Source organism: Onychostoma macrolepis, chromosome 07 (genome assembly GCF_012432095.1).
Source record: "Onychostoma macrolepis isolate SWU-2019 chromosome 07, ASM1243209v1, whole genome shotgun sequence".
NCBI classification, from domain to species: Eukaryota; Metazoa; Chordata; class Actinopteri; order Cypriniformes; family Cyprinidae; genus Onychostoma; species Onychostoma macrolepis.
The window spans coordinates 439,787-466,622 of record NC_081161.1 but is presented as its reverse complement, the minus strand read 5'-3'; the positions used below and the strand labels follow the sequence as shown (position 1 = coordinate 466,622).

Sequence of the window (26,836 nt, the reverse complement as noted above, 5' to 3'; positions counted from 1 at the left end):
AAAAAAAAAAAAGTCTCATGAAGTGGACCTTAAATGCCTTATGGCTTACATATTTGATGTGGAAATGCAGAAAGGTTTGCATGAGTGTATGTTTAAGACTACAAAAGGAAAATATTAATAGTTTTAAACAACAGCCTGTGAAAGCCTGTGAAAATACAAACGTGTGTGTGTGTGTGTGTGTGTGTGTGTATTATCTTCCTCACATGACTTAAATGTGAAACACTTCAGGGCTCAAATGCCAAGAATGAATCACGAGCAAGATTTCATAACATTATACGAACACTCATTACCATTCAACAATTAAAATACATCAGCAATCAGAAAAGAAAAAAAAAAAAAAGGAAATGAAGCCTGTGAAACTTTTTGGGATGTTGAAGTAATAGCTCATTTTCAGTTTCCATGTTCCCTTACGAAAATTAGCCGTGGTTTTAACATGAATAAAACCAAAAATCATGGTTCTTGTGGCCATGGTAACCACAAATGAACCATGGTTTTATTACTTCAAATAATAATTTACAAAGAAGTTTTAAGATAATATATATATATATATATATATAGTGGTTATGAAAACAGACCTAAGCCAACAACAGCCTTTTAAATGACTTAAAATTCATTATATAAAAGAATGAAGCAGTAATGATTGGTTAATTAATAATTATGGTTTCATTGAATAACACTGTTAAAATACATAATGTAATACAAAATAAATTTACGCACATTACATATTATTACAGATGCCTGCAAAGGGACCAAAGGCCTGGTAATTGCTGCTGTTACACTTACAGGACGATCATATCCTTGTTTAATATTGACCAAACATTTAATTCAAATATACACTTAAAGGTGGGGTAAGGGATTTCTGGAAGCCAATGTTGATATTTGAAATCACCAAAACAAACACGCCCCTACCCCAAAAGGGTCTCGCCCCTATTTTGATAGCTCCGCCCCACACATACGCAACTCAAGCAACGATTAGTTTTGTGAAACAAAGCAAAACCAATGTTACTCACCGATCGAGAAGAAACAAAGCAACCTCGGCGTCCGATCGCAGGCCTTGCGCTCCTTGAGTTCTCTCCGGTGCTGGAAAGCTGATCCGATATTTAAACGGGTCCTTCTTCATGCCTCATCGTAACACCGTGTCTACACCGGACGCGAGCGGTGATGCTGTATCTATTTATGACACAAATTTCAAATGATTTTCAACAGTCTCTTTGTCGCGTCCAGTGTAGACAGACTCTAGCTGTTGCGTCCGGTGAAGACACGGTGTAAGCCTTCTTTTGTTCCACAGACGTTTTCCTCTTTTGTTTTTTTTATTTGCCATCTCTAGCTTTCTTTCGTCGCTCGACTCGGCTAATGTGCACTGAGCGCTCTCTCCGCCACACCATGAGTAGACACGCCCCTCACTGCTGATTGGCTACAAGTTTGTTTTGGTACTGGGCCCGACTCAGTTTTCTAAAGCGTTTTTCAAAAAATACATACCCCACCTTTAATCTTTCATTTTTGCCCACCTTTTGCTATAGATTTCACAGCCTCTATAATTTATTCAACAAAAAACTTGTGGACGTCACAACCCTTACAAAAAGTAACCATGGTTTTATCGTAGTAAAACTGCTTAATTTTCTTTTGCGTGATTTCTGAGTGCTTGAGATTATAAAATCAATCAGACAACTGTATTAATAAAATCATAGCCATAGGTGACTGTCTAGAGCTACAATTGTAATTTGTAAATGATACAATTTATTTATTTACTTTTACATTTTAACTTCCATAATATTTGAGGGAAGGGGCACAACAATACAATCCTGCTTAGGCACCCATTTGGCTTTCAGTGCATGGCATTTTAACTCTTCTTCTGTTTACTATCAAAAAAATAAATTAAATAAAAGCTGCATACCATATATAGTTCCTATTATTTCTAATTGTCACGCCCCTGGACTGTTTTGTTGTGTTTTGCTGCCCGTGTGACCCAGTTTCTGTCTCCCAGTCTGATTGTTGATTTGATTCCAGGTGTGCCTCGTCTTAGTCCCTAATTGTCTGTGTGTGTGTGTGTGTGTGTGTGTGTGTGTGTGTGTGTGTGTGTGTGTGTGTGTCTGTGTCTGTGTGTGTGTGTGTGTGTATAGAGAGTGTTCAGTTCCCTGTTTGTCTGGTGTCTATCGTCCATGGTGTGCTTCATCTCTGCTCCTGTCTGCCTTGTGATACCCCTGTTTGGATTAAAGAATTGTTATTTTGAAAGCATTCCTACGTCTCCTCGTTCCTCCCGTAAGCAACTGTGACACTGATTTGTTGTTTTTTGGGGGCCATGAATTGACATTCAGGATGAAGACTGAATATGATAAACCTGATTTGTTTATGGAAAATCCGACATTGTTGATGAAACGCGGTCAAGAGAGCTGCGTCTTTAAGGAACCTCTTCTGTTCTTTAACGCTAGGATTGAAGATGTGTTGAGTTGTGCTCTGAAGACAGGCCTCGATGAACTAGAGAACCTCAAATCCGGCTCGCGAGGACTTTCTGGTGAGCCTCAGCTCGGGGCGCGTGAGTGTGACGCGGTCACGCGGGGATCAGAGCTGCGGTCACGCGCTCCATCGCTATTTAAACTCCGCGAGCTCTCGATCCTCCACCGAGAACAGATTCATCAAACATAACCCGACTGATGAGACGATGTGGGAACTTTTGCTGTAGTTTTTGGAGATAGTTGGACACTGTTGAATAAGTTTGATATATGAATTGTTTCTGAGAGAACTTGGTGGTTTTGGCTGTTTTTGACGCGATCTGTTGATTTCTTGGAGACTATTTGGATATTATTGATTGCTTTGCGACTTCCCGCCGGTTTTGGTCATGATGCGGAGATCATGCAGAGGAATGCTGCTGCTCGTGCACGCGCTGGGGCTCGTTCGCGCTCAGTTCCCGCGCGCGTGCGTGACGGCGGAGGGCCTCGGGAGCGCGCAGTGCTGCCCGTCCCCGTCCGCTCTGGAGAGTGACCCGTGCGGCGCGCGCTCCGGGCGCGGGCAGTGCGTGGACGTGCGCGCGGATGCGCGTGCACACGGCCCGCAGTACCCGTACGACGGGCGCGACGATCGCGAGCGCTGGCCGCGGCGCTTCTTCACGCGCGCGTGCCGCTGCAGCGGGAACTTCGGCGGCTTCGACTGCGGCGGCTGCGCGCACGGATTCACCGGAGACGCGTGCGAGCGGCGCGTGCCCGTGGGTCAGAACTCTTTCTCTTCGTAACTGGCTTCACCAGATTAACCAGTTTATAGAGAACCCGTTAGACCAGCCTGGATCATGCTGAGTATGATGGAGAATAAGTTTAGTCTATTTAGAGAATTAATTAATTGTGTTACTTAAAAAAAAAAAAAAAAAAAAAATTTGTTGTAACTTACATTTTCGTATTTACAGTTTATTTTTTGTATATCTCTATTCTTTCTCAGACAAGAATTTCTCTTAAAATCGAATTCATTCAGTAAAATACTGTTTATTCTATTTAATTAGTTGATCTATTAATATTAATTAGTATAATCTATTAATGACCTATTGTTAATTAATCTATTATATAGTTTATACCCACCCCGCCAGAATAAAAAAAAAAAAAAATATATATATATATATATATATATATATATGAGTAATCAATTATACAATTATTTCTATTAGATTTTGTATTTATATATTGTATTTCTTGTATCTCCTAAACATTTTTTTTCTTCCCTGTCTGGAATGTCACTTAACATGTTTAATTCTGCACAAATAAATGAATGCATGAATTAATGAATACATAAATAAACTTATAGCTTCATATATTTCTCCTGGCTGAAATAGAAACAAGAAAATCACTGATAATCTCTCTCTCTCTCTCTCTCAATTCAATTCAATTCAATTCAAGGGGTGCTTTATTGGCATGACAAAAACTATACATTTGTATTGCTAAAGCAATTGCAGCTGGGCTGCTTACAAATAGTGCATATATGTATTAACAAAGAGAGAAAAAAAAGAATAATAGTAATAATATATAAAAAGTATTAAGCATGTAATGCAAAATTAATTTCTAATGTAAAGAGTGTTAAATGTGGGATGGATCTGCTGTATTTTATCAGAGAACACTGTCCGTATGTCTGTGTCTGTGTGTCTCTCTCTCTCAAATTCAAATGAGCTTTATTGGCATGACTTGCACAGTATTGCCAAAGCACTGTCCATTACACGAATAAGGAACAAACAATTATATAATACATAGAACGAGAATAGATCTGTAAAATAATTAAGTAAATATGTACATGTATACTTTTTATTTTTCCACAGAAAAGAAAAATATTTAAGACATTGTTAAAAAAATATATATATATATATGAATAAATAAATAGTTTATTATTCTCTCTCTCAGTCAGGAGGAATGTGATGCAGCTCAGCGCGGAGGAGAAGCGTTTCTTCGTGAATGCTCTGGATCAGGCCAAGCGCACGCCTCACCCGGACATCGTGATCGCGACCCGCCGGTACGCAGAGATCCTGGGGCCGGACAACAGCACCACGCAGTTCCAGAACATCAGCATCTATAACCTGTTCGTGTGGACGCATTATTACTCGGTCAGCAAGACGTTCCTGGGGGCCGGGCAGGACAGCTTCGGCGGAGTGGACTTCAGTCACGAGGGGCCCGGGTTCCTCACCTGGCACCGCTACCATCTCCTGCAGCTGGAGCGAGACATGCAGGTCACTCTTCTTTACATTCTGTCAGCGTTCTCTCTAAACTCTTCATGTGTTGATTTGTTCCAATCATGATTTAAAAACTCCTGGAGATCAGTGCTCAGATACACAGCAGCATTTGTGCAGAACGATTCATGATCTTCACACTTTATAACCATTATATGTGATTATAATCAGAGTAATGGAAAGGAAGACACAAATTCCACCCTTCGTATGCAGAAAATGTAATTAAGTGTGTAATGAGCCTCGTTTAACATCTCACACAAAGACTCGTCTGTCTCCAGAGCAAAGCTTTCACAGTGTGTCCGAGTGCGTGGCGTCTCACCAGAGAACAGTGTTCAGGTCTCAAACTCTGTTTCTAAAGAAATAGTTCACCCAAAAATGACGATTTGCTGAAAATGTCCTCACTCTTGATTCATCCGAGATCAGGACGAGTGTGTTTCTTCATCAGGTTTGTAGAAATGTGTCTCTGCATCAGTGTCTCAGCAATGGATGCTCTGCAGTGAATGGGTGCCGTCAGAATGAGAGTCTGATAAAAACATCACAATAATCCACAGCACTCCAGTCCATCAGTTAACATCTGGAGAAGACAAAAGCTGAAACACATCCAGCATTAAGACGTTTATAACTAAAATACCATAGAGTTCATAATCCATAATAACTCTTCCTCCAGTGAAGAAGGTTTAGCAGTGGACAGTACAGTTTTACACACTTTTTATCTTTGATCGCATTCATTACCAAAGATGCAAATCAAATGTATTTTTCTCAGGCTGAATGAGATGGCTTCAGGATTTCTCCGCTGTAAACCTCTGTGACGTGTCTCTCTCAGGACATGTTAGGAGACCCGAGCTTCGCTCTGCCGTACTGGGACTTCGCCATCGGCGGCAGCGAGTGCGACATCTGCACAGACGATCTGATGGGCGCGCGCAGCTCCTTCGACATCAGCTCCATCAGCTCCAACTCCATCTTCTCACGCTGGAGGGTCATCTGTGAGAGCGTGGAGGAGTACGACACGCTGGGGACCATCTGCAACAGTAATACAGCCGCCTTGCATTAGACCTGCTACTGCAGGATCCTTGCTTAAAAACATCTCGGCAACTTTGAGGCTAGGCACGACAGGCAAACCCAGTGTCTGCTATGCATCCAAATACAAGGATTACATGCCGAGATAGCAATCTTCTTTTATTCTTGCATGCAATCCTTGTGTTTGGATACATAGCAAACGAATTTGAATAATTTAGATTGTTTGCTGTTTGATGGATTGTGTTATGTGAATGTAACCAACCTCCTTTTTTCACTTTTAAAACCAGTGTGTTTCCGTGCAGTGCTTAGTTTTGAGGACTGTTTTGCTTCCATAACGTCTTTTTTTTTTCAGATTAGTTTAAAGAAAATACAGATAAGTGTTTCTTTAATTGTGCTTTATCTATTTGCATCTGTAGATTTTAATCTTTAAAGAGTTTTTTTTTTCTCTTACAAACACAACTTTACCGTTTTATTGCTCTTTATTTATTTATTTAATTTATGTTCTGAAAATATATGCAAATTAGACAATGCCTCATTTAAATGTAATATTTAAAAAATATGAAACAATTGTCTTCATGTACTGTAATTAATCAACTGGTAAAATTATCTATTAGTTAAATTTGTCTTTACAATAACATGCACTGATGAACCTGCACAATAAGTCCAGGAGCACAGATTATATTACATATATAACCTCAGTATGTTTAGTGAATGTTGAGGATGTATCAGTATTTGTCTGATTGTACAGTAGAGCTGCACGATTCTGGAGAGATTGGGAATCACTCAAATAGAGATTCTGAACTAAACAAAACAATGTGTGACAAAATATTAATTGCTGCAGTCAATTAAAAGTCTTTAATTAATTTGAATTAATTATTAAACATTTGAATATACGATGTGTGTATTTATTAATGCACCAATTGTTAATATTACAATTATGAAAAAGTGGTTTGTTTGAACGATTCAATCATAAATACTTGTTTCATTGCTGGATGAATCAGCGTTTTTGAATGAATCTCTTGAACGATTCAATGACAGCACATTTTTTACAGTCGCCACCTAGTGGCAAAACGATGCAGTCGACACACACGTTACTTTCAAAAAATTAACTTGCTCTATTTTGATCGCTACCATAGACGTCAATGCTTTTATCCGAGCCTAAACATATCCGATGATTTTTCAAAGGTTTAACAGACATGGGCGAATTGTTGTCCTATAGAAATTAGATCACATGGGTGTTTGAATGGAGATGGCGATCTTTTAACGATTAATCGTGCAGCTCTGCTGTGAGTCTTGTAACGTGTGATCGGTGTGTCTGCGAGGTTCGGAGAGCAGTCCCATCCGCAGAAACCCCGCCGGTAACGTGGCTCGTCCCATGGTGCAGCGGCTGCCGGAGCCACAGGACGTGGCGGCGTGTTTGGAGCTGAACGCCTTCGACGCTCCACCCTTCTACTCCACCTCCTCCGACAGCTTCAGGAACTCCATCGAGGGTGAGGCGCATGTCAGCTATAACGTGTCAACAACATGTATTTAACGTGTACTACACGCGCATCTCACATATTAAATATGTGTTGTTTACACATTAAAAATCAGTGCGTTAAATAGTATGGCTGGGAAAATAAATCAATGCATCGCGAATCAAGAAATGATTCAGCATCGATTCTGAGATTTTCCGAATGCATGTTGTGGACGTGTTAAAATCCACGTGTTTTGAACCGTTTGGCCTTCGCACGCGCCGGGTTTCTGATCGCGTGTGTCGTCTCGTCAGGTTACAGCGCTCCTCAGGGGAACTACGACCCCGCGGTCCGCAGCCTGCACAACCTGGCGCACCTGTTCCTGAACGGGACGGGCGGACAGACGCACCTGTCGCCCAACGACCCCATATTCGTGCTGCTGCACACCTTCACCGACGCCGTGTTTGACGAGTGGCTGCGCAGACACGCTCCCGGTAAACCCGCCTCTGCTCAGTGTGTTTAATGAGTTTGTATATAACGTATATTCTATTCTATTCTATTCTGTCTCTCCAGATGCTTCTGTCTATCCGCTGGAAAACACGCCCATCGGACACAACCGAGAGTTCAACATGGTGCCCTTCTGGCCGCCGGTGACCAACGCAGAGATGTTCGTGACGGCGGCCGAAAACCTGGGATACTCCTATGAGGCCGAGTGGCCAGGTTCTTCTTCTTCTTTATATATTATATATTATTATTACATATTAAAGTGTAGTCTATGAGTAACGTCATTGTTGTTGTTTTTATGCTAAATCACGTTTTAGATAAGATGTCAACAACCGCTTAAAAATAACTGCATTTACTGTGTACAGATAAGTGCAACGGTAATATGTATTATGCTTATTGTTCTTTAATTCTAACATTATAACATGAATTGCAGTGAAACTGTTATACAGTTGAATTTATTTATACCACAGTCCCACGGAGTTACACCATTTGTGGCCTCATATATATGCAGATTCATTCTCTGCCAGCGGGAGGCGCTGTTGGAGAGCTCGAGGTTTCCCTGGTAACGCTGCACACAAAGCAGAGCTCCGCTCACAAACACTGCTTAACGGACATTACATGCGAGATTAAATGAAAATGACCTCCACGATTTTCTGAAGACAGTCGGTTTCCTTCAGAAATACAGTGATATAAACACACCGGCACCGGGCTTCGATTTTGTAACGTGCGGAGCTCAACCAAGCGTTCTCCCGCCAACCATTCAAATTTCCATAGGCGGGATTTATTTTAATGATATTCTAATGGACAATTTGTGATGTCACCAATACAGGAAAACAACGCTGTAGTCCAAACGAGCCGTTCGTTGTGGTTCTTGAAAAGGGATTTTTTTCTCCCTTTGGAGTGGACTTTGAGATTTGTAACTCTGTAGATCTTTTTATGCCCAAACATACACACTACACACTGACTAACATTCAAAAAGTGAAAAAGCATAATAGGACCCCTTTAAAACTGGTCAAGGTCAATACTAGTTAGCACCGGTCAATATTAGTTAACACCGGTACATAGTAGTTAGCACTGGTCGACACTAGGTAACAGTGGCGGGCTGCGTCTGAAATCGCATACTACTCGTGTAGGTACTACATTTGAATTCGAACGTACTACTCGACCGTTAAAAAAGTACGTTCTATATATGAGGGTAGTATGAATGGAATTCAGACGTACTACATCCTCCATGTTGATGTTGTCACGCCGTCTTCACAACAGCGCGAAAATTTAAAGAGCCCACTTCACTGCGCGAACATTGTTAATGATTTCAATTCTTACCGCTTAACGAACCGTCTGTTTAAAGAAAGCAGCGTTAACAAGCTGATGTACTACATTGAGGTTAACGTAACTCCATCTGATCGGTAATGATTAGAGATCTTTTTACACACAATTCACAAAATCGTTTCATCTGTTTGTTAATTTTTCGAATTTCGAATTTCCGCCATTTTTCGAATGTGACGCGGCCTCATGGGACAGTAAAGTGTCCATCGTTTGCCTACTACAGAATTCAGGCGGAAGCAGTACGTCATCCGGGTACTTCTCGCCTACTGTTTTTCGAATACTATGAATTTGGACATACTAACGTTATATAGTAGGGAAGTATGCGATTTCGGACGCACCCGCAGTGTTTTGTAGTTGTAGAGCTGCTGATGTGACTCTCTCTCTCTCTCTCTCTCTCTCTCGCAGCTCGTCCACTCACACCGACTCAGATCGTCACTGTTGCCGTGGTTACCGCACTCATCGCCGTGGCGATTATTTTCGCCGCCAGCACGTGTGTGGTTCGTTCGCGTGCGTACAGAACTGAGGGACGGCAGCCGTTGCTAGGAGACCAGTATCAGCGCTATGACGACCACAACAAAACACAGTCTGTCGTATAAATACTTATACAGCATTAAAGCGTGTAATATTATCATACACCTTTCTGAGCGACAGGTGCAAACACAATTATGCTCATATGAATGTGTATTTAAAGGTGCTTTTTTTAATATGACATATCTAATAACACTGACATTTTAGTTTGAAATGGGTTTGATCATCAGTATCTCATTACAGCTGTTTAAAAATATCTTTGGACTTCGAGTTTAACTGTAAATAATGTAAAGTCAAATGATTGAAATAAACCAATAAACTGTTTCCCATGTCTTTCCTTCTTTCACTGCTGTTCACACTTTTTTTGCATTTATAGCACTTTATTGTGTATTTCTGTAAACCCAAAGCGCTTTAAAACCACATGAAGAGTCTCCTCAACCACCGCAGTGTGCAGCATCCACTCCATAATGTTCACTTAAAATGCTTTTTTATTTTTTTATTCACATTTAACAGAGCGACTCTTACAAATCATGACTGGCCTGTATTTAAATGTGTTCCCTCCGACGATAATGAAGCAGTTAAAGGGCGCGTGTCTGTTCCTCGTGTCGCCGCCAGATGGCGCAGGTGTTCCGCTGCTGTTCAGCAGGTGATCACATTCACATTCAGCGCTGAGAAATACAGCCTTCACAGAGCTGGAGCCTGAGCTCGCATTACAGCGTTACAGCGTGACATGTTGAGGAGCGTGTCTGAATACCGCGGGAAGACCGTGTTGCGCATGCGCCGCCTGATGACGACGAGCGCGAGGGCGGGTATCACCTGTGCGTGCGCGCGCCCCGTACGTCAGATCCGACACCCGATTCAGATCAGAGGAGCACCGAGGAACGGATCCGCGCGCGTTACCGGAGTAATTCCGCGTTTCAGAGCCTCAGAAGACCCGGGTCTGCGTCTCCGAGGGTCTGACGCCATGCTCCGCTGGGATCCGGGTTATTGATGAGGATGATGATGGAGGATCTGCCGGACTTCAGAGACGTGGAGAACAAACTGGGCCGGAAAGTTCCGGAGAGTTTGATTCGTTCATTCGCGGGCGAACCGTTCGGAGGCTCGGAAACCCGCGAGCGAACCGATGATCTGCAGACGCTGCACAACAAAATCAGCTTCCTGCGGCAACAGATGGTGAGTGGCGCGAGCAGAAGAGTCGCGTAGACCGATTCAAAAGAGTCGTTTGGACCGATCCAAAAGAGTCGCTTAGACGGATCCAGCGACTCGTTGCGTTTGTTTCGCTCACTTTGCTCTGTTTAAACTTCATACGCGCGGTTATAACGCATTCTGTCTGTCTGTAATCACACAGCACATCTGTATAATAATGCTTTGAGGTTTTGAAGTGTGGCTAATGATTCACCTCACGGGTTAATGGGTTTGTATTCAGATGAGCTGCTGTGTGTGTGTGTGTGTGTGTGTGTGTGTGTGTGTGTGTGTGAGAGGTGTTTCTCAGGTCTAGTCTTGCTCTTGTTTGTCTGAGGACTGGTTTGGAGCGGGTCAGTGTGATTAACGGCGGAGCAGATGGTCAGATGCTCTCAGACACTGACCCCGGATCAGTCCGCTGCTGAAGGGTGCCACCTGTTCTCTGTCCAGCAGGTGACAACTGCTTCCGGTCACTCAGAACCGAGCAACACGCACAGCACGTACTGATTTGATGAACAGCATTATCGTCTCTGATTCTCATTAAATCTAGATTCATAATTCTATCACATGCTAGAGTTCAGCTTGTGTTGATGTGATCGAACACAGTATGCATTTAGCAGACCAAAGCGACTTTTTAAAATTTGTTTTATTGTAGTTTATTTTTATTTGTAAATTTTATTGTTCAATTATTCTAAATATTTATATTTTATTTAATTTTTTTTATTCAGTTTAAGTTTTTTTTTATCCATCTATCTATCTATCTATCTATCCATTTATCTATTTATTTGTTTATTTATTTAAATCTGCTATTTACATTTTATTTACCTTGATAAAATCTATTCTGATTAGTTTTAGTCATTTTTAGTGCTGGGCAGCAATTAATTGTGATTAATTGCATCAAATTGAAAAGGAAAAAAAAAAGTTTTTGTTTATATAATATATGTGTGTGTACTGTATATATGTGTGTGTGTGTGTATATATACACACAGTACACACTCATACTATGTACACCAAAACTTTTATTTTGGATGTAATTAATTGCAGTTAATGGTTGCCCGGCACTAGTAATTTTAGTACTTCAGCTTGTTCAGATAGTTGCCAAGGCGATATCTCTAATCTTCATCACAGTGGAACTATTTCATCTGGTATTCATGTGTTATTTCTGCTTGATTTGACTGAACAGAAGCTGTCTTCAGTAGCTTTAGTTTAGATGTGTGTTGTGTTGGTGATTTAGTGTCGAGGTCGTTGACCCCTGCAGGCCTGACCCCACATTTAAAGAGACAGACACTGTTTATCTGACCGTCGTGAGAGACTGGAGGGGCATTTTCAGGTCAAAGCAAACCCAGGAGCACATAAACACACACACACACACACACACACACACACACACACACACACACTCATTCACAGGCCATAAATGGACACACACTCTCTCTCAGACAGCTGTTGCCTTTCAAGGCTGTAAACCTTTGAACCATTACATCGTAAGCTCCCAGTGTTCATCAGACCGTCAGATACTGGAAGTGTGTCAGTATTGATCGCTCTTAAAGGGACAGTTCACTCAATATGATCAGTGCTCATGCCGGTCCAATCCATACGCACTGCATCCGTGACAGCAGCGTGAGCGTCGTTTGGGTCCGAGACCAGAGCTAATGAATCGCTGGACTGTTCCGTAACACACAGCGGACCTTTATTTGGATAATGACGGCGTGTGTTGCCGTGGGGAACAGTGGCAGCATTATGGTCTGTCTGATTCACGATGAACACAGAGCTCAGGGTTCGTGTTTCAGTCGCTCGTGTTTGCGTCTGACGCGGATCTCATGCAAACCGGCCTCTTTGTGTCGGCTTTATTTGCATTGCTGAGATGTTTTGCGTGTATAATGCTGCGGAACCAAACAAAGCCGCTTCATCCGAGAGGATCTTGAGTTGAATCACTGTAAATGATTCAGTGTGTCATATTAGTTTGACTCCTTTGAGTCTCCAGTGCTTCATCGCTGCTGCTTCTATGTTTATCATGTTCATCTGTTCCTCTATTGTCTCGCGCAGACGAGACGTCTCAGATAATGACATCATTACTGAGGAATGAGTCTCGGGGGGGTGTTTGGGTTAATTAGACTGACGAGGGAATGTGTTTCCTTTACTGTGTGTGTGTGTGTTAACCACCTCAGCAGCTGCAGAGTTACACTGTTGACTTTAATGCTGTTAATTTTACAGGAAGGTTCAAGGTTCGGCCGGAGTTCAGCTGAATCAACAGCACCTGCGGTTATAACCCACAGAACTCGTTCATGTCCTCAGTTTAAACCGAAAGAGAGCCTGCGATTGCTTTAATGTGCTTGAATGGAAATGTTGAAGGTTTGGAAGCAGAAATGTGAAATTAGTTTGTATTAAAATACGACTTTGAATTTTTCTGCACAAAAGTGTGGTATATAATCTGCAATAATATCAGAATTGTTGTTTTAACAATGTGTGATTATAGAGTATATTGCAAAACGAAGTGCACAAATTCAGCATATTTGCCTGTTTCACCAACAAAAATACATCCCGAATATCTGCTTATTCTGATTGAATGTAAGAAATTAGAACAAAGTGGCTTTATAAAGGTAAAAATCATGTTGGAAAAGATTAATTTCTATCACTGCTGTGAACTGACCTCACAGAATATGAATAATATCAAAAGCCACGAGACGGTCCTCTAGATACCAGCACAATAACACACTCAAAATATCAGCTAATTACTGTTTTCAATAAAATCACAGAAAATGTTGAGATATTATTTTTTGTCAATATCGCACACCACTAATTGAAACTACTCTACCTTAACATATATTTAAAGAAACAAATACTTTTGTTCATTAAGGACGCATTCAATTCATCAAAAGTGACAGAATATTTCTATTCCAAATAAATGCTGTTCTTTTGAGCTTTCTATTCATCTGTGAATCCTGAAAAATTGAGTGTATGACGGTTTTCAACATTGATTTTTCTTTCTTGAGCAGCAAATCAGCATCATATAATGATTTCTGAAGATCATGTGACGCTGAAGACTGCAGTAATGATGCTGAAAATACAAATTACAGTTTAACACATATTCACATGTTTTAGATTGTAATAATATTTAGCTATTTTCGGTCATAAGTTGTGTGGATGGATCTGTTGTAGTGTTTCTGACGTGTTTCTCGCTCGCAGGCTCATCTGCGCTCCATCGATGTCCGACTGATGCATCAGCTGCTGTCCATTAACGAGGGCATCGAGTCGATCCGCTGGGTGCTGGAGGAGCGCGGGGGCGGGGCTAGCCGTGAGGGCAGCGTGACGGACAGCTTGTGCAGCCTATCAGACGGCGCGGAGTCTGAGCGCGGCTCCTGCAGCGACGGGCTGGACGGGATCTCGCTGGGCAGCTATCTGGACACGCTCGGGGACGAGGAGCCCGACCGCCTCTCGGACGGCCTCACCCCCCCCGCGGACCAGGAGACGCTCGGCAAACCTCCGCTGCGGCCGTGCGTGGAAACCGACGAGTACTACTGCTTCGGATAACAGAGACATATGGGAAGCTACACTCTCATGCACCAATCGTTTTGGGAAATACTTAACCGTTTGTGACTGCTTCAGCTCACACTTCTCCTTCTAAAGTTTTTTTCTGTAAGTCAGGGTTTGACTTTCTGAACATTTCTTAAGAGAAACGGCTTTAAAAACCCGACCGATCCTTGAAAACCGAGTAAACCAAGAGAATCTGTTCCACCCTTTGTCTTAAATGTTTGATTCAGGCGTGAGAATCCGGCTCTAGTCGATGGATTGGATCCGTTGGCTGCGTTCACACTCATTCGGTCCGGTTTGAATACTGAATTCAGTTCGGTTTAGTGAAGAACGTGATGTCCAGGAGTATCTCCAGCAGCTGTTATATCTCCGGGTCTTAATTGACGTTTTCACAAATTAAGGCCTTGAAAGGTCTTAAATCAGAAAATCTTTAAAAAAAAACCTTTAAAAGTCTTAAATTCTGACTCAAACCTGCAGGAAACCCTGTTAAAGGGTCTTGAGCAGTATTGCGCCGTATTTAATTACAAGCACTCTGCAGTTGTTGTCATCTGCTGCTTTAAATGCTCGCACCCTGTGAAGCAGGATGGATTCTGATTGGCTGTCAGTGTTTCGTTTAACGACTATATATCAAGTGTAATTGACCCTTCGCAAAAACCCGCCCTCCTTAGTTACTGTTGCTATGTCCAACAAGCCATGCCGCTCTCACACTACACATCATGTTCTCACGCAGTAAAAATACATCGCGGAAAACACGCCGACAAACAAGACACAGCAGGTTACTTCTGGTATGAAACAATTTTGTCTTTTTTTAAATTTTTTTTATTAAGAAATCCAAACAATAAATGCATTTGTGGCTCTTCAAGCGGCACGTGAACCGATCGTCTTTTCATATTCACTTGAAGCACGAAATAAACATGAATGAACATCAGAACGTATTTTATTTAAACCGCAGAAGGACATTTTCAAGTTTAAGTCCACCGAAGTGAAGCCACTCTCCCGTCTGGTTTGATTGTTGGGCAAGATGGCGGATTCTGCGTTACGATTGGTCAGATCGCCTGTCAATCAAACTCTTTGCGAACGGTCGATTGCATCTTTAACAGGAAATATTCCTACAGTGTTCGGACAGAAAGAAACGCGTGCCTGCTTTAACACTGTTTGATGATGTTAAATGAGTCTGAAGCACTGAGCGTGAACGTCTGGCTCACACGCTAGTGCTAATGCTAATGCTAATGTCGTAAACCGCTCGCACGTTTACACTGAAAGCTCTCGGTGCTCTGCTAATGTGTGGACTAACGGGATTCACAGTCGTTCTGTGACGTTTCAAACGCGTTTGTGTTGAAGCACAATTCCTGCTCATGCCAAAGCTAGTTAGCGACTCTTTAGCGCGTTTAACCGACGCTCGTTCAGGTTCGCCTCTTCACTGCAGTAATGAGATTGTTCTTACTTGAATCTTTGACATTTTCAAGTCAGTTTAGTAACTTTGTTTTCACACTGTGATCTCCTGAGAACTGTAACGTCACAGCAGGTTGTTGTTTTGTGTCGATGTTTGAAATGTAGTTGTTTGTGCTGCTATTTCATTCGTTTCTTTGTGTGCTCGAATACTCCTAATTTATAATATTCATTTTCAACTTTGTTTTTGGGGAAATGTCAGAATACATTGTGACTTATTTTGTCTGTCTGTGTTTTTTGAAGCACATAAAGTCTTTTAACGAAATGTTTGAATGCAAAATAAAACTGCATAATTACAAGCTGGAAACGAGCTTCACTTTACCTCTGAACAACAAATAAATGATGAAGCGCAAAGATCAAAGATAAACAAAAATCTAGCTTTGAGGAAAAATGATTGGAAGAGCGATGATCGCAGTTGTCTTGAGTAGATAAATGAACGGAGATAATGGCGTTCAGTTCATCTGTGCACAGAGTCTCATTGATTCGCTGCACAAAGAGTCGAGTTCATTCAGTGCATCTGCAGACTCCAGACATTCATGAGCGCTAACCCACGCCGACAGAGATAAAGACACGCTTGATGCTGCTGGCATGCGTTTAGCAGACAGATTACACCGATCATAACTTAGGTTTGGCTCGAGAAATCCTGACCAGAACCTTTGAAGAAGCTGGAAGGTGTTCGGCGTGAAGCTGTCTGAACGAGTAGCTGAAGATTTGAATGTTGTGCAGTCTATGTAGCAAAAGACACGTTGCTAACATGTTTTAGCATGTTAATAACATATTGTTGGCATGTCTTTAACATTGCTAGCATGTTCGTTTTAACATGTTTTATCTTGTTGCTAACATGATTTAATGCATTGTTAGCATGTTTTAGCACATTAACATATTTTAAAACATTGCTAACTTGTTTTAACATGTTGCTAGCATGTTTAGCACACTCCTAGTCTGTTTTAACATGCTGTTAGCATGTTTTATCACATTGCTATCCTGTCCCCTGCTAATAAAAACAATAGAAGCCCAATAGAAACCATCACAGAAATTCCAATGGTTTCCATTAAAATGCCATTATAAACCATTAGCTTTTTCCAGTAAAACCGTTACAAAATTCCTTTTTGTTGTGTGTTTTGGGCATTTTTCCAACAGGATTTAACATCCCAGCAACAGAATCCATCACAAACCAGCAGACACCATTATAGTTTCCATTAAAACCAATACATTTTCTGTTGTGTTTTGGACAGGGTTAGCACGATGCTAACGTGTTTTAGCACATCCCTTACATGTTTATTAGATAGCCCTGCTGAAAAAAATAAAAATAGACAGCATCACAGGATTAGTAATGGTTTTACTGGTTTAATGGGACTTGTGTTGGACTCTGTGGGTCTCTGCTGGTAATTGATCACCTTCTTCTGGTGGCTTGTTAAAACCAATAAATGCTAATGGAATATGTGCCAAAACACACTACGGAAAACCATTTTTTAATGGTTTTACTGGTTAAAAGTTGATGGTTTGTAGTGGAAACCGTTAGAGTGCTCTGTGATGGTTGTATTGTTTTTCAGCAGCGGGATTAGACATGTTAGATGGAAGGGAAGCTCAGGGGATTCTGGGAGTTTAGGTTTGAATTTTGACTGCTTGAAATGGCTCATTTGAACATTCGATGGGGTTTTTATCATCAGGTCTGACCTGAGTCTGGTGGCCGTAGCGTTGGAGCTCTAGGATCATTTATTCTCAGAAATCTGAGAAGACGGTCAACTTTAAATCCAGGTAGCGCACCAGTCTTCCTCGTTATAATGCTCTGGCCGTCATTAATCCCTGAAACCAGTCGGTTGAGTTGATTCGTGCAGCTGTGTGACGTACAGACAGCAGCTCGGATCCTGGAGTCTGATGATGATCTTCACGCACATAAAGAGCTGCATTCATACAGCAGCACTGAGCGCGCTGAGACATGTTCATTCACACAATGCCTTCCGATCGCAGGCCTTCAGCAAAGAACACACATCAGATCGTCAGTGTCAAGAGCGGTTTCACGCCTCGGAAGTCCCCGTGTAATTATGTGAGCTGAGCCTGACGAGATCATCCTCATCATGTGGAGAGATGTGTGTGATGCAGAATCTGCGGTTCATCAGAGAAGTGGTTTATACCTGCTCCTGCGTCCAGTTATACGCACAAGACACCGAGTGGACAGAAACAGCTGCAAGCCGTGCCACGCCAAGAACAACTGGATACTTTTACCCAGAAGAATAACCCTCGTGTCGTCCGTCTGTCTGCAGACACACTTCATTCATCTGTTCGGCTGCCAGAGTTTAATGTTTGGTCACAGATTACATAGTTTGGGCTTTTATGTCTTCTGAAAGAAGAAAAAAGGGCTTTCATGACTTCGAAGAGACCAAAATAGTTTGAAAAAATGAACATGAAAAAAAAAGTTTTTAACTGTGTGTCAGTAGCTGTGTTTCCATCCAAAGATGCAAATTTAACTAATGCGCAAAACTGGAATATTGCATAAAACATTTGCGAATAAAGCCATTTCTATCCAATGAGTCAAAGAGAACAAAATGGTCACGTCCTGATAAACTGGCTCTAAACTTCTCTAAGAAAACTAGGAGAAGCCACTGAATATAATAATTGTCATGTATGATGAATGACTTGCAGCTCGGAGCGAGCAGAGGAACACAATAAATGCAGTCATAGCTTTCAGAGGCGGATGCTGCTGTTTGTGAACGCAAGACAATACTACAGAAGCACTTTGACAGACTTTGCTCAGGCTTTTCAGAACGACCGAAACAACACACAGATGCGGTGAACGAGATCGGTCCGCCGCTAGTCGAGTTATCCCGTCCCATCATGCAGTCACATGAGGGTTTTTTTGATGTGCATGAAGGAATTTATTCAGTAAATGTGCAAAAAAAAAACAAAATGATGAGGAAATATAACAAGTGCAAACAATGAGCTGAAGAAACTCGGCTCAAATACAATAAACAAACTACAGACGGGTGATGGAACTAATGAGTAACTATGGAGACAAACGAGAGGCGGGAAAATGAGAACAAAGGGAACATTGCACAAAAGGTTCTTCTGATTATGAAATGCTCTAAGAATCACACTAAAGGGAACCGAAACTGGTTCTTCTACTGGCAAAGCACCCTTTTGAACCCTTTATTTCTAAGCCTGAGTACATCAGAAGGACATCTTCATCCGTTTTCATTTTTTTCCATCATCTTACGCCACGAGCACCATGTTTCATGGACAACGTCTCGACTAGAAACCAGTTGAGTTTGGAAACAGTCCCTTCGGGTCCGAGTCGCTCTCCGTCCAGCAGCGCTGACCGTCGTGTGTTCGGTGTGCGGTCCTGCAGTGAGGACAGTTTGCAATCAAACTGCTGCTGGTTTAAAGGTTTGCTCTGGATTTCCATGGAATCAAGAAACTCTGGGAAAGTTTTTAAGAAAATGCTTCCGTTCTCTCATATTTTGCATATGAACACATGATTATGAATGTGACTCATTATACAAACTGCTTTGCATCACTTTGCTGTTCGTTTCTCTTTTTTCTGTCGGCACAAACACGCAAGGAGCTGCTTTGTAAATCAAATGCCTTCAGACATGGCAAGAACATGACACTCCTGCATTAACTGGTCAAACAACACACGCTATGCATCCATTACGTCGAGCATCACCTCAAACACAAACCTGTTTGACTCGGTAACTCTGGGTAGATATCTGGTTTCTGATCAAGAATATCTGTAACGTTAATCGTGAAGGTGATCATGCAAAGATCATCTGGAAGCTTCTTTGTTCAAACATGTTGAACTGGATCCGAGTATCTCTGAATCAGTGACTCAAACACACACACACACACACACACACACACACTCACACACACACACACACACACACTCTATCAGAGCTTCACATCATGGATTGGCTTTGTCTGACACTTCAAACCCGACATCAAACACAAACACCAGAAGATCAGGAAGAGAGCTTTCTGAGGAACTATCAGCTTCTACTTCAGTGTCATCGCTGACCTTTGACCTCACGAACAGTGAGATGCTTGAGATTCTCGAGACGCGGACATAGAAAGCATGCAGCAAGAGAGCAGAGGAAACCATTTCTGACTTTAATAAAGGGGTTTTTCATTGTCCAGCTGTTTTTATTTAAATCTCCATTGCATGGAAAAATACAAAAAGCTCAGGACTCAGAAGTGTGTGTTTTTACCCCTGCATCCGTCCGTCCGTCCAGACTCGGTCCAGAGCGTTATATCAGCGGAAGCGGTCTGAAGCTCAGTGTTTAATGCTGTGAAACAGAAGCAGCTGATTCAGCAAACACCAGATCTAACTTTATTACTCACAATAAACCTGCTTTGAGCAGCTCTGGATCGTCTTCGAGACACTGTTTGGAGGAAAGTACAACCAGACTCGTGTTTCTCTTCTTTTTAACACATTTGCAGAGATGTTGTGTAGTTGTTCTGCGCTACGGAGCAGACTGATGTGAGGAAAAGCATCAACATGAGATGTGAATCAGTGAAGGGCTCTGGATGCATTTATATGAAATACACATCAGACTTCATAAATACGATAATGACTTCTTGTCTCTGAAACCGATGCACATTTTGCACTACATGCAGCAGCTTTTCATCGTTTAGTGTGCTGTAGTATTGTTATCGTCTGAACGTGTTGTAGTTCATCCCTGACATCAGTGAACCGGTTAAATCGATCCGGCCGAAGCTGTACTGGCTCAGACGACTGTAGACAAACCATTCATCCAGTAAAACCAGTTCAGCACAATTAACCAGCGCATTGATATTCTGATGCAGTGTTGGTTTAACATCAAAACCTGGATGTTTTTCAGTAAAGGCCTCATCCAGATCATCTCTGCCTCGGTCACATGACCGGCGGGATCCCAGGGCTCAGCCGGTGAACGGGTTTCCACACAAACGTCTGTGCTGAAGGAGCTCCTCTGAAGCGTGTGGTCAGCACAAATAACACGTTTCAGACGTGTCCAGACCTGCGTGCTGTGTCTTTATTCCACCGGCTGCTGAACAAACATTAGAGAAGTAAGCGCTGTTAACAAAAGAGCAGAAACAAGCCGTATCAAGCCCTGCGGTGCATCGTGGGTAATCTCTGTGAGCGTGACTCATGGATTCAGAACAATCTCTCTGTCCTTCAGAGCTTTGAACAGCAGTGATGTGAAATAATGCCTGGTCTGTGGTTATAAAGATCTCCAGGCGCACAGCGTCCTCTGCCGGCGGCGTGCGGTAATACCGCGGAGCGACGCGACCCGACAGCGCGTGGAGACCGGTTTACTGCGGACTTCAGCGGAGCTGGACGCCGTTTTAAACAGATGTAGTCTTTATAATGGGTCGCACTGTGTAAAGCTCCTACATTCGCCACATTTCACAACTGTTTGAGGAGTTTTGTCTACTTTAAGGAAGACTTCTCGTCGGCTGAACAGCAGTCAGCACAAGCCGTGAATCAGTCGAAGCACTTCAGTCCACAGAAATTAACCATTATATGATTTATGTTCTATTATTCATATTCTATGTCCAGGGGATTTTCCCAGCATGCATCTGCTGCCTCAACTCAATCCAAACAGAAATACTTTATCATAATTGTTTGGTATGAATTTGAATAAAATGGCTAACACGGATGATATAATATCAGGGAAAGAGATCACTTAGTTTCTATACAAGATTCCTATTAAATATAAATATGTGCTAATAATGTGCTAGCTTCGCAGAGTTAGCATGCTTAATGTGAGGTAACTGAAAACAGAGAAACTATAATCGAGAACTGTTTCATATGAAGTTTTAGTTATGTAATGCATAATTTATAAGACATATGTTGATGTTGCATACTTCAAGTGATTTTGTTTATGGAGTATTGAATACTTACAGCTCTTCTTCCAAGAGATCCGCGAGATGATTTAGCAGGAGATTCGCTTTCAGTTGTTCAAGTTGAACAAGAATCAAGACACAACTTTATGACTAAATAAAATCAAAGGTATACAACTTTTTATCACAATTCTGACTTTTTTTCTCTTGATTCTGGAAAAAAAAAAAGGCAATTGTAAAAAGTAAACTCGGAATTGCAAGAAAGAAAAGTTAGCATTTCCCTGAATTTATATCTTAGATAAAATATCTAAAGATAAAAGTAATAGCAACTTTTTACCTAAAAAAATAAAAATAAAAAAAAACCTGAGATAAGAAGTTGCAATTACCTTTGTTATTTCTTTATTCTTCATATAAACAGGTTTCCATACAATACAGTGTTCTTCTTCATCGCTAGTGAAGGACACATCGATGTCTGCAGACTAATGAAGAGGCTTCAAAACATACCGGCACGCCAGAAAGGTTTGTTAAACTTTATTTACTGAAAACCCAGATGTTATGAACCTGCATGACTCGAACAGGCCTGAAGAGTGAAATGCTTAGCTAGAAAAACAGCTAGTGAGTGAGAGCGGAGGCCGAGCTCCTGAGAGTTCAAACCCCGCGAAACGAGACGCTAGACGCTCAGAATCAAACCAAACCAAACCCAGAATAAAATATGCCTCAACAGAAAAAACAATACGTGTGGCTTCTTTAACTACATTGTGTGTGTTTTCAAGACAGTCTTCATGCCGATGGTGGCTCCGCCCCTTCACCGCTTCTTAGGGGGCGTGGCCGTTCTGGGCGGAGTCACGGGTCGCCCGGAGTTCATCCCGCCGTACTGATACTTCGCCTTCTTCTCCGACGGCTTCAGGATCTGAGAAAACAACCAGCAAACGTCAGCACTTTCACCTCGGATAACAATCACGAGTAGAGACGCTTACAAACGTACAGTCCTTGCATTTCAGTAACGAGAGCGGTTTAAACCGTCATGCTGTTAAAATGCAAAAATCATAATAATGGTGCAAAAAAAACAGCATCGTTTATTTGATGCGTTATAACATAAATCTGACCCTGCAGCACAGAAGCAGTCATAAGCAGCTCCGCTATATCTGCAGCAATAGCCAACAATACACTGTATGGGTCAAAATTATCAGTTTTTATTTCATGCCAAAAATCATTATTTTGTAAATTTCCTTCCGTAAATATATCAAAACTTAATTTTTGATTAGTAATATGCATTGCTAAGAACTTCATTTGGACAACAATATTTTGATTTTTGTGCTCCCTCAGATTCCAGGTTTTCAAATAGTTGTATCTCAGCCAAATATTGTCCGACAAACCATACATCAATGGAGAGATTAATTATCCAGTTTTCAGATTATTTTCAGAAATTGACCCTTATGACTGGTTTTGTGCTCCAAGGTCACGATTATTATTCTTGGGTTGAGGTTGTGGAATGTGTTCAGGACAGGCTGCGTTAGTGAAGTCATGTGACCGTGGAGGTGGAGTCATGTGACCTGGAAGGAGCACATCAGGGTCTCGTCGACGCTCATCATTCCTCCAGCGTTGTCGAACTCTCCGCAGTAATTGGGCGCCGAGAACAACGTGACCAGCTGGCGTTTGGCAAAGAACTCGTAACCGTCCTCAACCACCTGCAGAACGACAGCAGAGCGTCTTAAACCAGCAGATATTGATAATAGTAATACACATCTTACAGTAAAGCCCTGAGCTTGCGTTGGGAAGCACACAATTAACAACAGTAACAAGCGCAAAATCTAAGTTTTATATGGAAAATGTATTTATACAAGTCTTGTTAAATGTACTATTCTTCTGTAATATTAAACTGAACAAACTTCTGAAAGGAGCCCTTCACTTGCTTTATGTGTGATTCAGTCGCAATGGAAGAAAAGTTTGTTTTTCAAGGCATTTTGAAAAAATTAGATTTGATATTTTATAATAGTGATTTTATAATCTGAAAATTAAGCAAAAATGTATAATGAGTGACTAATAAGCCTGTAAGTGCTCCTCTGCTGCCATCTGCTGGTTACAGTCGTAATTTGATGTCAAGTGTTTGTTTACCACAAAGTAAAGTTTGGTAATCCCATTAACATTATTATTTTTTTAATTAAGCATTTAGAGCTTTAAAGTGCTGGAAATAGTAGTACTGAAGTCATTAAAAAGTGCTCAAACTTCTCTCGAAAGGCTGTACAAACCCTGAAATGAATAATGTAATGAATTTAACTGCATCTGCCACAACATCATGGATCCTTACAACAAGCAGCGCTGTCTATAACAGACACGTCTCACTGATGCGTGTCTTTCTGATCACAAACTAAACCCTGACGGAGAGGAGTTTAGTCACCTGATGCGCGCGGCAGATGAGATCCAGATCGTGACGGTTCAGGAATTTACTGACCACATCTGCTCCGAAGGTGAAGGACACTCCGCGATCATTCTCTCCCCAACCCTGAACATCCTTATCAGGATCTGACCACAGCAGATCACACAACAGCCCTGGAACACACACACACACACACACAGAGAGGCACACACACACAGAGAGGCACACACACACAGACACGCACACAGACACGCACACAGACACACACAGGCGCACACACACACACCCATCAGGACTGATCCAAGCTCAGCAGTGTGTGTTCACATGCGTGTGTGAGTGAGTGTGTGTGTGTGTGTGTGTATGGCGTCAAATCTATGCCATTAATAACCGAGCGCACCACTTATGCTGGCGCGCGGTAAATCACTTCCGCGAGAGGAAAACAGATCTACACGCGAGGAAACGGGAGCTAATTTCAAACACTCGCGCGATCATCCCCCACATCCTCGCGCTCATCTTCTCTCACCCGCTCGCACGAACACTTCTATTTTTGTCAGTCGTGGGGCGGGGCTTGCTGTTTTAATTGTTATCTCTAACGCCATTGGTTACTTCCCCTTTTCCGGAAGTCAGCTGTGATTGGACGCCTGTGAAAAGGCGATCCATAATTCACATGTGACCTGAGACATGGCTTCATCAACAGACCAGATGCAAGTTGTCATAATGGTGACAACATAAGTGCCAGCATAAGTGGTGCGCTCGGTTATTAATGGCACAGATTTGACGCCATAGTGTGTGTGTGTGTGTGTGTGTGTGTGTGTGTGAGAGAGAGTGTGAGTCACCTGTGTCAGGTACGTCCGTGGGTCTCATGATGCGTCTGATCTGCTCCATCGACTGGAGATCTGGAGAAAGCCCTTCAGAAGAGAAACACAGGAGTGTTAGACGGGTGTGTGACGGCTCGTTTGCGCTAACGAGGCAGCGCTGCTAAACCTGCCTCCGTGGCAGCAGAAGATCTTCTCGTCCACGATAGCGGCGATCGGCAGACAGTTGAAGCAGTCGGTGAACGTCTTCCACAGCTTGATGTTGAACCTGCGCTTGCCTGCAGCACAAAACAACAAAACATCACAAACAAACACAAACACAGGACACTGTCGCATTATTTCACAACGGCGAAGAAAAAAAATATTTCAATAAATTATACTAGGTATACAATTAACAAAAGTTATAAAAGACATTTAAAATGCACACTAGACAGAAATTCTGTCGTCTTTATCATCATCATCATCATCATTACGGTCATTGCAGCAAATACTGCCGTTATGAATAAACACGATTTACAAATCACATTTTTTTGCATTTCAGTGATGATAATGCTCTTAATTGTCAAGAAGATAATGTCGAAATGCAAACATCTATTTTCTTTATGAAAGTGTAATTCGTTTTTCTGTCGATTTTGTGATAAAATACCACACGTTCAGAGCAGGCTGTGTTACAGGAACGAGCGTCAGATTTTAGAGGGTTTAAATCTGCTTATTTGTCATTAAATTATGGGAGAATGAAAAAGCGATTCTAAAAATAGCCTTAGTTTGCATTAAGCAAAACATATTTCGCTCTTATTTTTAGTTTGTAGTGAAATCCATGCCACATTTATTCACACAACAAAGCACTGCAAAAAGAAGAGTTCTGCTAATGCCGAAGACCGGTTCATAACAGAAGTCAGCGCCAAGCTTTGTTATCCGCTGCGATGGTTCACTCCAGCGCGACTCACACTCGTCGTAGAAGCCGTAGATGCGGTTGATGGAGGCGCACTCGTGGTTCCCGCGGAGCAGGAAGAAGTTCTCGGGGTACTTGATCTTGTAGGCCAGCAGCAGGCAGATGGTCTCCAGCGACTGCTTCCCTCGGTCCACGTAATCGCCCAGGAACAGATAGTTGGCCTCCGGAGGGAAGCCGCCGTACTCGAAGAGCCGCAGCAGGTCCGTGTACTGGCCGTGGATGTCGCCTGCGGACGAGGAGCGCGTTAGCATTGCTACAGCTGTTTCTCATTCATATAAACCTGACCCTGGAGCTCAACACCAGTCATGAGCAGCACAGGTACATTTGTAGCAATACAGTGCTTGACATTAACTTGTTTGCTCACCGGTCACTGTGGCCAGTGGTTTTCCAAATGTACCATCCACTCAGCATTTTCACTGGCCACAGTTTGTTGTTAGGAAATTATGTTTTATATGACTTAATACTGCATACAAACATTTTTTTTTAAATTGATTTCCAGGTCATTTTTGGCCTATTTAAAGAGCATCTTTCCCTAACCGTATTAAATGCACTCTTTCATATCAAATTCTTACATTTTATTAATAATTTCACTTAATATAACAAGAAAATATAGGGATGATGCCAATCAAATTAAACCAGTATCAACAAAACCAATCTTTCCAGAAGAAACAGAAGTGACTGGAGCGGCATTCAGATGCATTTAAGCTGAAATGTAGCACAAATGCATTTAGACCGCAAAAATATAACTGCTTAAATAATATTGTGAGCTTGGTGTAAAAAAAAGAAGAAAAAAAAAAGTATATTACACATACATATACATATATACATATATATATATATATATGTGCTGTCAAATGATTAATCACGATTAATAGCATCCAAAATAAACGTTTGTTTACATAATATATGTGTACTGTGTACATTTATGATGTATTTAATACACGCACACATGCATGTATATATTTAAGAAAAATGTTGTTTACATATTAAATATATTTATAAAATATATGCTGTAAGTGTGTGTATTTATATATATACATAAATATACATAGCACACATATATCTGAAGAGAGGGGCGGGGCCAGCAGAGCTCATTAGCATTTAAAGTGACATGCACCGAAACGGCTCGCTGTGAACAGAGCTGATTTTTCAGGGTAAAAAGGGTGTTGTTTTACACTACTATTG

The 26,836-nt window shown here is 41.7% G+C and overlaps 3 protein-coding genes across 7 annotated transcripts in view; 2 read left to right on the top strand and 1 right to left on the bottom strand.

Annotated features, from left to right (window-relative positions):
- The first annotated feature begins 626 nt into the window (after positions 1 to 626).
- LOC131543464 (5,6-dihydroxyindole-2-carboxylic acid oxidase) lies at positions 627 to 9,830 on the top strand. 5 transcript variants are annotated; one of them, XM_058780843.1, is made up of 7 exons: positions 627 to 760; positions 4,374 to 4,696; positions 5,520 to 5,724; positions 7,036 to 7,203; positions 7,482 to 7,661; positions 7,741 to 7,887; positions 9,403 to 9,830. In XM_058780843.1, exons 1-7 carry the CDS (start codon positions 658 to 660, stop codon positions 9,591 to 9,593), a joined length of 1,317 nt encoding a protein of 438 aa, XP_058636826.1. In that variant the 5' UTR covers positions 627 to 657; the 3' UTR covers positions 9,594 to 9,830. The 5 variants fall into 5 exon arrangements, with proteins under 5 accessions (XP_058636826.1, XP_058636827.1, XP_058636825.1 ...); XM_058780844.1 differs by lacking the exon at positions 627 to 760 and adding an exon at positions 2,140 to 2,259; XM_058780842.1 differs by lacking the exon at positions 627 to 760 and adding an exon at positions 2,280 to 2,512.
- A 224-nt stretch (positions 9,831 to 10,054) lies between these two features.
- Positions 10,055 to 15,905, top strand: LOC131543475 (leucine rich adaptor protein 1-like). The gene is made up of 2 exons (XM_058780857.1): positions 10,055 to 10,698; positions 13,894 to 15,905. The coding sequence occupies exons 1-2, from the start codon at positions 10,516 to 10,518 to the stop codon at positions 14,236 to 14,238; spliced, it is 528 nt and encodes a 175-aa protein (XP_058636840.1). The 5' UTR covers positions 10,055 to 10,515; the 3' UTR covers positions 14,239 to 15,905.
- A 6,117-nt stretch (positions 15,906 to 22,022) lies between these two features.
- The window catches only part of LOC131543468 (serine/threonine-protein phosphatase PP1-beta catalytic subunit), a 21,264-nt gene continuing 16,450 nt past the window's right edge, over positions 22,023 to 26,836 (bottom strand). Inside the window, exons 3-8 of the mRNA XM_058780849.1 lie at positions 25,647 to 25,877; positions 24,873 to 24,977; positions 24,721 to 24,792; positions 23,906 to 24,057; positions 23,061 to 23,195; positions 22,023 to 22,417 (exon numbers count right to left, since the gene is read on the bottom strand). Of these exons, the coding sequence (XP_058636832.1) occupies positions 22,313 to 22,417; positions 23,061 to 23,195; positions 23,906 to 24,057; positions 24,721 to 24,792; positions 24,873 to 24,977; positions 25,647 to 25,877 (800 nt within the window). The 3' untranslated portion in view covers positions 22,023 to 22,312. The remainder of the gene's footprint in view (positions 22,418 to 23,060; positions 23,196 to 23,905; positions 24,058 to 24,720; positions 24,793 to 24,872; positions 24,978 to 25,646; positions 25,878 to 26,836) is intronic.